Source organism: Parasteatoda tepidariorum, chromosome 7 (genome assembly GCF_982258835.1).
Source record: "Parasteatoda tepidariorum strain Cologne lab strain chromosome 7, Ptep-v5.0, whole genome shotgun sequence".
NCBI classification, from domain to species: domain Eukaryota; kingdom Metazoa; phylum Arthropoda; class Arachnida; order Araneae; family Theridiidae; genus Parasteatoda; species Parasteatoda tepidariorum.
In genome coordinates, this window is record NC_141761.1 from 32,386,288 (window position 1) to 32,401,095 (window position 14,808).

General features: G+C 30.6%; 1 protein-coding gene across 2 annotated transcripts in view; it reads right to left on the reverse strand.

Moving 5' to 3' along the window:
• Positions 1-3,742: 3,742 nt before the first annotated feature.
• The window catches only part of LOC107453135 (uncharacterized), a 66,766-nt gene continuing 55,700 nt past the window's right edge, over positions 3,743-14,808 (reverse strand). For both annotated transcript variants that reach the window (XM_016069843.5, XM_016069835.4), the window contains exons 4-7: positions 9,629-12,481; positions 8,350-8,532; positions 6,155-6,261; positions 3,743-4,508 (exon numbers count right to left, since the gene is read on the reverse strand). In XM_016069843.5, coding sequence (XP_015925329.2) covers positions 4,056-4,508; positions 6,155-6,261; positions 8,350-8,532; positions 9,629-12,481 — 3,596 coding nt within the window. In that variant the 3' untranslated portion in view covers positions 3,743-4,055. The remainder of the gene's footprint in view (positions 4,509-6,154; positions 6,262-8,349; positions 8,533-9,628; positions 12,482-14,808) is intronic.

Here is a 14,808-nt window from a genome sequence, read left to right on the forward strand (position 1 = left end):
TTTTTTCTGTCTCCTGTTACTCTTTTTTTTTTTATATATACTATTTTGATAAAAAAAATATTGGAAGTAAGAATAGACTAGGAGGCTCCGCCCCCTGCTTGCCACGCAATCCTATGTGGTTCACGCCGTGAACCATGGCTCGCTCGCCAATGAACACAATGTTCTAGCACAAAGACATAATATATTATCATCAAAGATTTTGTATTTTATCATCAAAGACATAGTATTGTACTTATGTAGAAGAATTCTACCAATGTTCTTATTGGCTTTTAAAAAAGTATATTAGCTATTTAGATTGTACATGGTGAAAAAATCAAAACATTAGCTAAATAAGAAACATATTAGCAAAATAAATTATCAAATATTGCTTCACTAATATTCTGCATTTTAAAGCGTGAAAATTCAATGCATAAATAAACGCGAAATATAAAAAAATTCAATACAAACATTTAAACGTTTTTTAGACGTTTAGGTAGCTCCCAGTAGAAAAATATCAATTCAACAGCGGCCTTTTAAAGCATTCTCACTTCAATTAATTAATTAATTCCTAATTGAGTTTAAATTAAATATTGTCATGTTTTTAGTGCATGAATCTGAATTGAACAACCTGATAATGCTCACTCTGGTTATTGTTATCTGGTTGCTCACTACGTGCTCTTGCGCGCCGAATCCAATCAATTAAAAATGAAAACTGTTGCCAGCGCGAGAAAAGAAATATCATCGGTTTTATTGATACATACATACGTACGTATTAGCGTTTTATATAATATAGATTCTTTTTGTAAACATTTCTGACAACAAATCTTTAAAATATAAAAATAATTTGGTTCATATTTGGAGTTTAATTAATACTGAGTGTAAGTTTTGCACACTTTGTCTTTTTTTAATATAGTTAAAGTATTCCAGATTTGTAACCATCTTTCAGGAAAAATCAATTTTATTATCTACATTTTAATTTAAGAAAATTATATCTTTAATTTTTAACTAAAATTTTTGTAATACATTTGTTTTTAAAATTTCTGATAAAGAGATTAAAAAATATAATAATAGCTAATATCATAATTAAGTACTGTAATTATATTTAATACAAATCTATGGTAAGATTTATATTTAAGTTGAAAGTGAAAAATAATATGGTGTTAGAAAAATGCAGACAAAATAAAAACAAACATGTTTATTGAAATCTGTACAGAGGCTATTCAATGCCCTTTATGTAAACCTCCAGCATTCTATATAAACAATCAATCACACATAGCAATGCACAAATCAAGTTTCAACTATTTAATATTTACAATTTGTTAATGATAATGCTATACAAGGCTGAGAAGAATACGACAACAATGCAATATTTACAAGATGTTTCTTACAATCTAGCACTAAATTTTCCTTCAAAGGAGAAAAAAAGTTTTTTTTTTCTTTCTAGGCAAGCAGTTGTTAAAATCTTTGTAAAATGTAAACATGCTTAGTTAAGATTGCACGAGTTTGTTAATGAATCGAAACAAATTAAGTTTGAGTAAAAGAATTTTTTACATAAAAATTAAGAAAAAAAAATGCATATTTCTTAAAGTACACATTTAAATTATTAAGAACACATACAGTATAATGTTTATTACAACAAAATTCTTATTTTAGGTTAACAAATGCAACTTAACACTGTTTTGACTATTAATATTAAATTAGTATTTTATTTAAAAATATAAATACTCTGTAAGCAGTAATTGTAAACATAATAACAGATATGATTATCAAAAATTTAATAGTTCTGAAAGTTTGATAAAGACAAATTAATGTCGTAAAACATTTATACCTATTATTTTCTTAACTGAATTGTGATAAATTATATACTCATGAAATAAGTTATTTTACACCTAAGTAAATAAAATAAAATTCAATTTGCAATTGCTAAAATAGTTTGGTGGGAAAAAAAAATATTTAAAGAATTGATAAATTCATTGCAGCACCGGGATTCAGTGTTTCTTTTAATTTAAAAGAAACTCTGCAGAAATAAAAAAAAAAAACATGAAAATAAAAGATATTGCTTATAAGAAAAATTATTTAATACACATTTTTTTTTTACTTGTAATATTTTTAAGTACTTCTGGATCCCATGGGAAGAAATTTATCTCACAAAAAAAAATCTTATTAACTTCAATTCAAATAAGAATTAAAAGATAATTTCTCCATGAAGTCCATAAAAATATATAGATAAGTTAATTTTTTTAAACTGAAATATAAATTTTAATTGAAGCAATATTAACAAACACATGCAATTTCCAACTAAAGGCAATCATGGAACAGTTAAGTGCACTTTAATTGTTTTACATTGTCATTATAAATAAATAAGAGCAAAACAGCATCTGACATATAAAACCATTAAGGCCTCCTTTGAGAATAACAACACTCTAGAGAAAGTGACACATATTTAATAAGAACATCCCTATTTAAAATATTTATATTAGCAAAACAAGCCATAAAAAGGCTAAAGCATACAAATTGAACATTTTAAACATCTTTTTTAAGGCCACGGTGGTCTAACTACATAAATATTATTGTTTTAATTAGCTAGATCAAAATACATTTTATCATTTACAAAGGCACATTACTTTATACTTAATGTATGGTTAAAAAAATTCTCAACATGCCCGGTAGTTTTCATTAAATGAGATACGATCAAATTTGGTACTCTTGCAATATGTATTTTCAAATGAAAAACAGACAATTAAGGACATAGTTTAGAAATATGAGCAATATGTTTACAACTTAAACTTTTCAAGTTAAATAAATCAGTGTAAATCACAGACGATTTATGTGAAAAAAGATTTTAATTCATTTTATATGATCAGCTTTTCTAAACTAAAATATTCTTGCATTAAATGTAATCTCGACAGTCTAAATTTGAGTAATGTCTTGATTGCCACTGCCTCATACATGTGAGCTTTCATTAACTGTTTTCTGGAGAATGGGTAACAAAAGTCCATATTATGTTTTCCTATCGACCTGAATAATATTCTTATTTGTAACAAGATAATTTTTTAAGTGATACATTAGAATCTAAAGTAGATACAAAACCAACTTGAATGCAAGAGGATTTAGAAGAATAAGATATATTTACTCTGAAGTTAAACTCTTATCTAGGATCTAAACATTAAATTCTTATTAAATAACACAAATGCATTAAATTCATTTTTTGTAGTATATTTCTGGATATGTTTATTTATTCCTTGAAAAGCATTTTTAATTTATATTTTTAAGTGCATTACATAAAATTTTTACTTCATATACACAAACTATGGGCCAATAGAACAATCCATCAAAGCTTAAAAAGAAATTTTGAGTTAAATATGGTGGCATAACATGAAAGATTTCTTTTATGCTTTTTTTTTTCTCTTGTATATCTTGACTCTTCTTTAATGATCATGTAAATAGTCATATAAAATATTTATGAAATGTTATAAAAGGAAGAAAAAGCTAAAAATATATTATAATGTAGCAAAATATTTTGTAAATGTATCATTATATACTTAACTTCCTATATTATGTTATTGCAATTTCCTACATTAAAAATACTTAATTTTAAAGTTATCAGAATACACATTTTCAATTCTGTAGAAATTATTCTGGCATAAATATTTCTGTTGCAAAATCCTTAAATAAATTATTAAATACAACTGCTTAAGAAATTTAAAAAAAATAATTTATAATTTTTTTTTGTAAAATATACATAAATAAATAAATAGTAATATTTTTTATAATTTCTTATTTACAGAATTTAATAGTATTCATATTAAAAGGCTTGAAAACTAGAGAAGGCAAAAGCAAAGAAGGCAATGGTTTTCAAGCCGAAGGCGATCTTGCTCAGCTTTTGTGTTACTACAGAGAACTACACTTTTAGCCCAGCTCAGAACATTTTGTTTTTATACTCACTAAAACAAAAGTGCCTGTAGCATATTTACATTTCATAACTAGAATGCCGCCTATGCAATAGTGCTCTTTAATCAGTCCATCCAAATAAAAGAGCACACTTATAATTATTACAAAGCTAAAAAACCTCATTATCAAACATAAACAGGTGAACTTTGTTTCTCGGGAGCTTCTTCCAAAGGTGGAGGAGGTGCTCGATTAGGGTAAACACCCCCATCATCAAAAAACCTACGAAATGTAAATTCTAAGAATGCATGTTCCGGATGCTTGTTATTGTCACTAGGATCATCCAAGTTACCCTCATCACTTGATTCAGAATTGTCACTTCGCAGTTTGTCTGAATCGATGGGATCGAAATTGGATGTGTCTGTTGGATAGCGAATATTGGGTATGTAAGGAGCACGTGTTTTCCTGAGGTCACTGTTAAAGTCTATTTCCGAAAAGAAACTGTGTTGCTTTATTTCCTCCACTCCATTCCTGCCTAACCTTGACTCTGCCACAGTACACAGCCTCAAGATTAGATCAGTAGCTTCGTCAGCAATGTTAGCTTTCTTGGGTATTCTTAAAGTAGCTTCCCAGTTAATTACCTAAAAAATAACGCAAAAAAATTACCCTTCAAAAAAGTATATATATGAAATATTGTTTTATTTCCAATGGCAGACATGAAAGACAAATTTGTAGCCGAGAACAATATAAAGAAAGAACAAAAAACGGAAACAAGAGCTACAAAAAGAAAGAGTCTATAGGCCTGTAATAATGCATCTCGCCCGCTAATAACGTTCCCACAAGGGCCCAGGAGGAAGTGCAGGGCAACGTCTCATATGGTTAGCGTCCATTTCTTCTTGCAGGTTACAAAAGGGACTTGAAAGGATTTTGATTTTGTGCAGGTGTTTTGATAAGCGGTCATGGCCAGTGGCAAGGCGAAAAAGGGTCACAGATTTTTCTCTTGGCCATGACGGAATATCTTTAATTCCTTCCAGCCAGTCCTTATCTTTATTTGCTTCCTGGAGTTTTGCCTCGAATGTTGTTCGAAGAGAGATTTTTATTAGTCTTTTTGCAGTGTGGAAAGGAACTGGCTTAAGAGAAATTTGTAGAATCTTGGAGGGTTTTTTATATATGAAATATTCACTGTAAATTATTTGAGCTGGGTTTTAATTCTGAAAACTAAGTACAACTCTGAAAAGGGGTTTCCTCTGTCGATTGTGAATGAAAGATGAAAAATATAATTAAAAAAAGGAGTGATTTTTTTTCCTGATAATTTACAAGTACTCATACAACTTTATAAGCCCTCCAAGAAAAAATCATGGCTATTCACTATAGGGCTTTTTGAAGCAATATGACTAACGTTTCAATGTACTTGGAGGAAAATTAAAGTTACGTCTGATCTTCATAATTTTTTTTTGTCTTTCTTGGACATCATTTGCCAAAACATTAAAAAAAAAATTTTATTCTTGTATTTAATTGTTGTAATTAGTTTAAAACATTTTCTTAACTGCATTGCATTAAAAAGAAGTATTACACTATACAAATTAACTCTTTATTCAAATGAATATATGGGCCAAATCTCATTGTCAAGTATTATGATAAATCACATTGATTACAAAAAACAAACGATTCAAAAAACTATACTTTAGGAAAAGGAAGAAAATTTTTTTTTAGAAAAGCAAGCAAAATAAATGGTATGATTAGTTAATGTTAAGACGCCCGGTTGCTAAGCGGTAGCGCTGTCGTGCCACAGGTCCCTGGTTCGATCCTCGGGCCGGGCAAGGTTGACTCAGCCTTTCATCCCTTAAGTGGGTCGATAAATGAGTACCAAGCATGCTTGGGAACTAAACACTGGGGGTTTCGCATTCGGCTGACCACCTAACCGGAACATCAGCTCCTGCACCCCAGAGGTCAAGAAAACTGAGATGGGCACAGTAGGTCTTGGCCCTCGATGGGCTGTCGCGCCGCTGAGTTTAGTTTTTAGTTAATGTTAATTTTTTTGAATGATTCCAGAAATCTATTATCACTCATCACATATTACTGTTTTTTTTTCTTCTTCACCTTAATTTAAAGTGGATGGTTCATTCCAAATGTTTTCAAGCCTTCACAGAAGAATAGAGCCTCAATCTTTCAGTATAACAGCTCAGTGCCTTTACTACTATCCTCATATGCAAATAATTATCTTTTGTCCTATTTCTTTTAAACTTAAAAACATACATAGCAACAAATAAATAATGAAAAGACTTACTTTTAACTGAGTTTCAGCTGGTGTGTTGGCATAAAATGGAGGCTGTCCAACAAGCATTTCATAAAGAATAACACCTACACTCCACCAATCGCACAACTGAGTATATCCTTTAAAAATAAAATATGAATTAGGATTGCTTGCAGAACATACTACCCAAAAATTTACATACATAGAATCAAATTTATTTATTAAAAGCCCTAATTTGATGAGGTCCTGGGTGTAAAGGAACATTTTTAAAAACTAATTAGCTTCATATTATAAAACCATATTGTTATAAGCATAACTTAAATCATAAACAAAATTCTGCTATTTTTCCCGGCAGTGCAAATAAAAAGAAATAAGCAATAGCTCAATTATAAACATTTCTAGTTTGTTTGCATATCATAACTTAGATTTCTGATAATTTTGGCTGACCCTATGACATAATTATGTTATTTTTTTCAAGTGTTTCTTCATATGATAAAACTTGTTTTGTAAAATATTTGGTCTAGCCAGTTTCTTTCCATTCATATCATTCCTTATAGCCTTAGCAAAAAATAATTTTTAATTGCTGTTTTAAGAGGACAACACCATACCAATGAAGGAACTTTTCATTACAAATTCTCTTTTACCTCCATAATTAATCTAAAGTATAGAAAAAGTGAATTTAAACAAACTTGAGTAAACCATGAAGTTTCAAATATTAAAAAGAAAATTTTAAAATACCCAAATTAAAATAAATTATGAGAAGATAATTTAGGATTATGTAATAAAGAAGCTCTCTTTCAATAATTTAATTGCATTTTGAAACGTTTATTTTTGATTTATGTGTTTAAATTTAAGCTAATACTTATTGCTAAACAATCGTACAGGTCATTTTTAGGTTTTTTATTTAATGCTTCCCGTTGTTTTCAGTGTCTGAAATCCCAACTCCGGTTAATAATCCTTCGATCCAATATCTCCAAAAAATTTAATCCAAATTATTGAAAGAAAAAACTTTCAGGTGAATATAACTAGGCACACTGACTTTATGGCTTACTCTAGGTTTGCTTTCTTTTAAACTTTAAATTAATAAAGAGAATTTGCAACGAAAAGGTTCTCCCATGTTATGGCGTCCTCTCAATAGAATAAGGCAAAATAAATAAAGTTTGCTAAAAAAACATAAATTTCAATATTACCGAGTTTTTCTTTAAAGTTAGGACCTTCCTAAATCAATTATTTTCATAAAAACGTCTGAATTATTAATCATACACAAAACAAGTAATTGAACTGAATTAATGTATTTTTTTAAAATTTTCAAATCTATTCTTACTTTCTATTTTTTTTAATGAAGAAATATCTCAAGAAAGTTCTAAACAGTAGTCAATCAATAAAATCACTTTCTTGTTTGCTAATTGAATTTCCAAACTGATGCAGATTAGAATAATCTTTTCAACTAAAATATGATTTTTTTTTACATTCTGAATAGTAAACTCAAATTTATTTTAGAAATATTATTAAAACTTATTTTAATAAAATCTAAAAATAAATTCACACACTTTTACTCATATAGATGCACAATAAATTTCCTTGAACTATATCTTGTCAAATATTTGTTCCATAGAAAATTAGATATTTTTGCATTATTTTGCATAAATATTGAATACCACTCTTTGTTGGGTAATAAATCCAAGTTTTAAAGGATACCCAGAACCAGCTGAGGAAAAAATAAATTTTTGTCAGGTACCTGGAACCAGCCGAGCAAAAGATTCAATTTTCACTAGATACCCGGATTTAGCATAATTTTAGAACCGGTACATATCTAGTAGTTATACATGATGCATGCAAATAAAAACTCAAATTATTAACATCATATTTGTATACCAAGTTAACTTTTCCGAAATTATCTGTTTAACTTCTACAACTTAAAGACATAAAAATGTCTTTTAGATATACTGGCATTTTATATTTCATATTAATGATTTTTTTCATCCCATTAACTATTAAACTTAAAAGGTATTGCTTTTTGTTGCAATATTAAGACATTTGATGCGTAACATAGCATATTTTACTAAATAGGCACCATTAAATTAATCTTTATACATGTTTATCAATAAAACATTAAAACCCAATTAAGACAGACTTCTGGTCTTTTTAATCAAAAGAACTCTCCCAGAAAAGGTTATTAATAATAAGATTATTAGAATAGCACTCGCAGAATAATAAACATAACTAACCAGATTTGAGCAAGACTTCAGGAGCGATGTAATTTGGAGTTCCTACTAATGAATGAGCAAGACACCTTTGATGTTCCCGTTTTCTTCTCCTTTCTAAAGGTTTAAGATTGGCACTAGGTTTACAGTGACATTCATTTCCCCACTTATCATCTAAATCCATTGAGTCTTGTCTTCCATGCTCTCCTAAAAATATATAATCAAGTTATAATTAAATTAAAAAAATCAGCTAAGAGATCAAAGTAGCAATCAAATAAACTTCGACAGCAAAGATACTGAGTTTCTCTTTCATAAAATGACCAAAAGATTGAAACAAGATATAAGGTGTAATTCAGTGGATGGTCCCTAAATTCAAACCATCAAATGTTTGCAATTTTAACGAATTACAAAAGTATTATCATTTTTAAATAAAATAAAAACGATGATTTAAGCATCCCAAAATAAACTAAGTTTTGAAAAGTGTCAAAATTATACAGTCATAAATTAGTAAATAACCCCTGGATTTAATGACTATTTTCACAAACTTACTATTAAACTGAAATAATAAGAATCGTTAAAAGAATCGATTACTGTGTGAAAATTTAGTGCATACGACTTTATGAATTCATATTTTTAGATACCGAAAACTTATAGTGAAAGCTAGGAATATTTCTTTTAAATAAAAATTAAGCTAAATTAAAGGCATTGAGGAGAAAAAGTTTTCCTAATTCGGAAGGAAGAGTAGCAAGCACCCTAGTCTCTTCTTTTAGAGAAAAGCAAAATAAAATTGTCTAAATCGTTACAATAATGTAAGAAAATGCCTGTAAAAATAAAAATAACATAAAATATTGAGCCCCTTAAACAATTTCCATTATCACAGATCATTTTAAGGCACAAAATAATAGTTTATTTATAACAGACAATAAACTTAAAATACAATTAAACTTACAATATTTTCTAAAATAGAAAACACTATAAGATACCCAAAACATTATTTAACTTTTATATTGGGCATATTTTTGAGTTCAGCAAGTGCAGAGTTTTTTCATTTAAATTCTAATAAAGAAGAAAGGTTTCATTTCTTGCATTTTGGTTAAATTAATAAAATTAAAAACAGTTTAGTTATGAATAATTAAAAACAGTTTAAATATACCCTGGTAATATAAAAAAGAACAGCCTAAATAAGAGATCATTGTTTTCTTAAGATTGGCTATCATCAAAAAAATTTATGATTAAATGTATTGATTGAAATATGTATAATCTAATAAGATATTCAATTGAATATATGAAGAAAAACATTTACCATTTCTTTGGTAATATTTTGAATTATGAGTCCACCTAAAGCCTGTACAAAGTCCAAAGTCAGTCAGTTTTATGTGACCATCTCTATCAATGAGTATATTATCAGGTTTAATGTCTCTATGAATGAAACCCATTTTATGCACACTTTCAACAGCTAAAACAAGTTCTGCTATATAAAATCTAGCTAAAGTTTCTGAAAAAACACCTAATTTTATGAGCAGTGACATTAGATCACCTCCTTGAATGAAATCCATAACAAAATATAGATTTTCATCATCTTGAAAAGAATAATATAATTTTACAACCCACTCATTGTCAGCCTCTGCTAAAATGTCCCTTTCTGCTTTTACGTGCGCAACTTGATTTCGTTTCAGAACATCCGATTTTCGTAAAGTTTTCATGGCATATAATTGATTGGCGTCAACTTTTCGCACAAGTGCAACTTCACCAAATGCACCTATACCTATTGTTTTTATTTTAGTGAACATAGATTTATTCATTTTTGCTCTTTTTAGCCTGATGTAATTAGATTCCTTTTGGTGAAGCATTTTTCGAATCTCACACTGAGCTTCTTTTGTTAAACCAACTTTTGCCATTTCTGACTCAAGTTGTTGACGGCGATGCTCACGTTCTTGATGTGACTTAAGCAAATTTTCAATGTGTTGTTCCATGAAAAATTTGAAAGCGGCAGGAGAATAATTTCGGACTTTACTTTCTCTGCGTTCTTTTTCTTTTTCTTTAGAAAGCATTTTTCTAGGTGGAGGTGGAGACAACTGAGTAATTTTGTTTTGCACTTTATTCAGCTCATGAGTGGAATCTGATTGTGTGGAAGGGGATGATGTTGAAGTAGTTGACATAAATGATACAGGCGATTGATTGACTGCCCTGGACACAGGAGACTCAGAGCGAGATGCAGAACTGGCAGTATCCATAGCTACAGGGGAGAGTTTTCTATAAACAGTTGTATGATGATTGTCAAAAAATGAGAATGCATCTTCGGGCATACCATTTATATTCACATAAGATCCTGGAAGTGCAGTTATTTGGGATGTACAGATGCTATCCACTGTATTTACAAGATTGGACGTAGCTTTTGTTCCATTTCCATTAACTGGATCAGTAATAGGTCCACTAGTAAAAGAGTTAGAAGTTGGCCCATTACTTATAATGGTTGGCACATTATTATTGAGCTTAGTCATTCGTGCTGCAGCTGCCCTTTGAGCAGACAGCACAGCTATACTAGATGCATAACTAGGTGGGTCAGTAGTGGGAACATTAGAAAGTGGGCAATTGTCCATAGGTAATATTTCTGGAGATTGTTCAGACCATTTGTTTTGATTTGTATCATTAGAAGTATATAAAGATGGTAGTGGTTCGGAAACAGGAGGTTCTGGAAGCGGTTTTTGTGATAAAGACATAGATAAATACGGTGGAGGTTGATTTGCTATATTTTGAGTTGAATTCGACATTACTTGCCACATGGGATTGGAATATGGAGGGGGTGTTGGAGATGGTGGAATAGAAGAGTGAAGAGTATTTGGAGCAACTTGGTAAGGAGGTGGTTCTGGGGCATGATTAGGCTGTGTTAATTGAGGTTTATTTTGGTTTCGTGGGTACAGAGGAGGGGGATTAGAAGATTCCACAGGTCTTAAAGGAGAAGAAGAAGAAGAAGAAGGGCTAACAGGTGACATAAGTATACTGCTAGAGTCAGAAGATACTGCTGAATTAATACTTGCAACAGATGTAACTTTATGTATAGGATATGGAGGTGGAGGGTTTGGTGCTGCAGATGATTGGCCAGAGGGTGTAAAATTAGGTGCAGCAGTCACAGCAGGAGGTGGTGATGTGGGAGCAACTGCAGTCTGTAATACTGGCTTTTGAACCTGTGTACTTTTAACAGACTGCATGATGATAGGTGATTGAGATTTTGCTTGTCTAGAACTCCAAGCTTGAAGAGCAGCTGGTCGAGATAAAACTGAAGAAACCGAATTAACGATTCCACCAGGGGATGGAGCTCTATGTTGAGGAGATGGCTGGGGTGAAGATGAATATGAAGATGGAGGAGTATATGCAGGAGGTGGAGTTCGTTTAAGTTGAAAAACAGGAGGTATAGAATATTCACTACTACTTATAGTTGGAGTTGGACTATGCCTTCCAGAACTAGAGGAAGTATATGATGGTTGAGGGGAAGAGGAATACCATGATTTGCCATTAGAACTACCAGCATGATATGGCCCATCACTTCGGGACATAGATGACACTGAAGAGCCATTTGAATTCACAGACAAGGCTTGTAATTGTTGAGTTAATTGCTGATGTATTTGAGAATTATTCACCACGACCATAGGGGCACGATTAGAAGTAATTGGACTTGTGCCTCGTTGAGGAGTAGAGCTAGCAGACGAAGTATAATTGAGAGCTTGCCATGAAGAAGTTGGCACCGGTGACATGCGTCTCATATACGGCTGCTTAACACAAACTCCATTTGTTGAAGTATGAGAAAGTTCTGTCTGTGAATTTATGGGAGGAGGCAAAGGTGGAGTACTGCGAGGCGGAGTAGGAGGAGGGCACATTGTCCCTCTAGGAGGTGGAAGAGGAGGTGGTACATCTGTGCTTGAAAAGTCATTAGCTACATTGATTCGATAATTAGATGTTACTTCACAGTTAGCCAATGAACTTCCATAAATTAATTTTGGAGGATCAGGTAATATTTTGTGTCGGAGACCAGTGATGCATACATTAGAGCTATCATGTCTCGAAATTTCAGGATATCTGATATTATTGATAGAAGCATATTCATGAGATGTATCTGGAAGATCTATAGGTTTAGGTTGACTTTTATACTTGACATTATCTGCAAAAAGAGAAGAAAAAAATTAGAATTTATGGAATGTCATGAATTAAACAAAATGAACAGCATATCCCCTCTAATTTTTAAAGTTGGGCTGGTAAGAAACAGGCACAGAACTTTATCAAAATAATAATAATAATAATAAGCTTACAATTTGCTTTTATAAAAAAGTTATTTTGAAATTATTATTTTAAATTTTTGACTTAAATTATAGTTAAGCATAAATGAAATTAGTCATACATTTTTATTCATTTCTTTTAAATAATTAATAAAATTGCGATATCATTCACAATGTCAAAGTTTGGTGAACCAATAATTAGATTTTTAAAATAAAAGCTTCAAATGAAAAAAGAAATAGCTTAAAACTTATGTTAACTTTTAATCAGTAAAACTATTAGAATAAGTTTCATAGGATGTGCATTTTATACCTAACTAGTAAGTTTTAAACTATTAAATTGGTTTATTTTTATATTTAATGGTCAGAAGATTTAATTTTTACAATCTTAACTATAGGAAGTATTTTTGCCAGGGATTGGCATAGAATGCACTTGAATTTGTAATATATTGTAAGATAATGTTTTAAAGTCCTAAAACAATTTGTCGCCCAAAATTTTTGACTTTTTAAAAATTATAATAATATTGCACTTACAATGCTATTAAAAAAATAACATTGACTTAAAGAATTTTTCGTAAAACAAAAAGTTATAGTTAAAGGGATATAAATATACAGTTTTCTCCCTAAGTGTGTTGAGAAGTGGGACCCTCCCCCCTGTCAGCCCTTTAAAAGAGCCAGGAACTACAGATTACCAAAACTAGTAGAAATTATTTTTAGGCTAAGTTAATAATAAATACTATTATTTCTTTTATTTATTTGAGTATTTTTAAATCAGTTTTGAATCACAATTCATCAAGTAAGATATAATTAACATATTTAGCAAGATTAGTGCTCTTTAAAACTGAAGATGCCTGTGTTTTTGAAAAAGCATGCTGCCCTTTTTTACTATTAGGGATATCTCTGAAATGTATATACTAGTATAAATAAATATCAGACAAGTAAAAATACAAATGTGCTCAATTCATGCATTGTAAACCTTACTCAAACATACATTAAGTCGAAATTGCTATTTCGTATATGCAAGCAATGTTATTTTAATGTCCATTGCAATGTCCTAATTTATCATTTATGGTGCCAAAAGTTTTAAATTTCATTATCTTCTTTATTTCTAAAAAATTACCTCAAAAAAAGTATTACATATTTTTGTATTGTGATGCACTGCACTTATCACTAAGACAGAAGATGTAGAAAAATAGGATTTTATTTTGTAGATTCGAACGTCAATATAAATAGTAGAAAGCAGTGGACTTAGCAAAGTTTACAGCCACAGTTCACAATGGCAATGGCTCCTTGCACAATATGACGAATCAACTGTTAGCAGGCCATGTTCAGTAACACTGTTTGAAACTAAGACCAAATTCAGGCCATGGCACAATCGCTAAAAGCTTCAGGTTTTATCTTTCATAAAGCACATCTGCTGAATATGGAACACAGCAGTTGCTAAACAGGTTATGGGCGAAGGAATAGAAGAATAAAAAAAGAGCACCAGATCCTCAACCATATTTACCCTATGATATAAATTATGTAACATTTATGCCAACAACCAAATGCTTAATATTAACTTTCAAGAGTCACTAGGAAGATAAATATATGCGAATTACCTACTCACGAATTATATTACAGAAAGATATATGCTAATTCCTTAACTATGCATACATTGCAACCCCTCTGTCCCCAACGAATCATCATATAACTACTCAAAGAGGAAAACAAAGACTTCTAAAGTAAACAAAGCCCGAATTTATAAATGTCAGTCATTCATCACTTTTGGATTCGCCAAACTACAGAGTTTTAACAAAATAAAGAATAACTATAAAAAAATACTTATATTCAGAAGGATTTATTTATTATTAGAGCATCAAAGAAACTTTTAGAACTCCTGTTTCATATAATGAATGAACTTAAAACACCTTAAATTCTTTTTGAACAAAGGAAATGCGACAAGATCTCCCAAGATTCTTACGGTAGTTCACTATTAAGCATTCACTATACAGCAGGGAACTTGTGCTTGAGTGCTCCGAAGCTGTTTCCCCTTGAACTATAAATCTTCTCATGCTCTAGGGTTCTGGCAATGTTGTTGTATCCTACAGCCATTAAAGAGGCCTGCCACATTGCAACGCATTGCCCGTTAGCCAGGATGCTGTAGAAAGACTACTCTCGGCCACTTTTTAAGATCAAATATGATGAAGGATATTCGGTTGGTTCAGAAAAACGA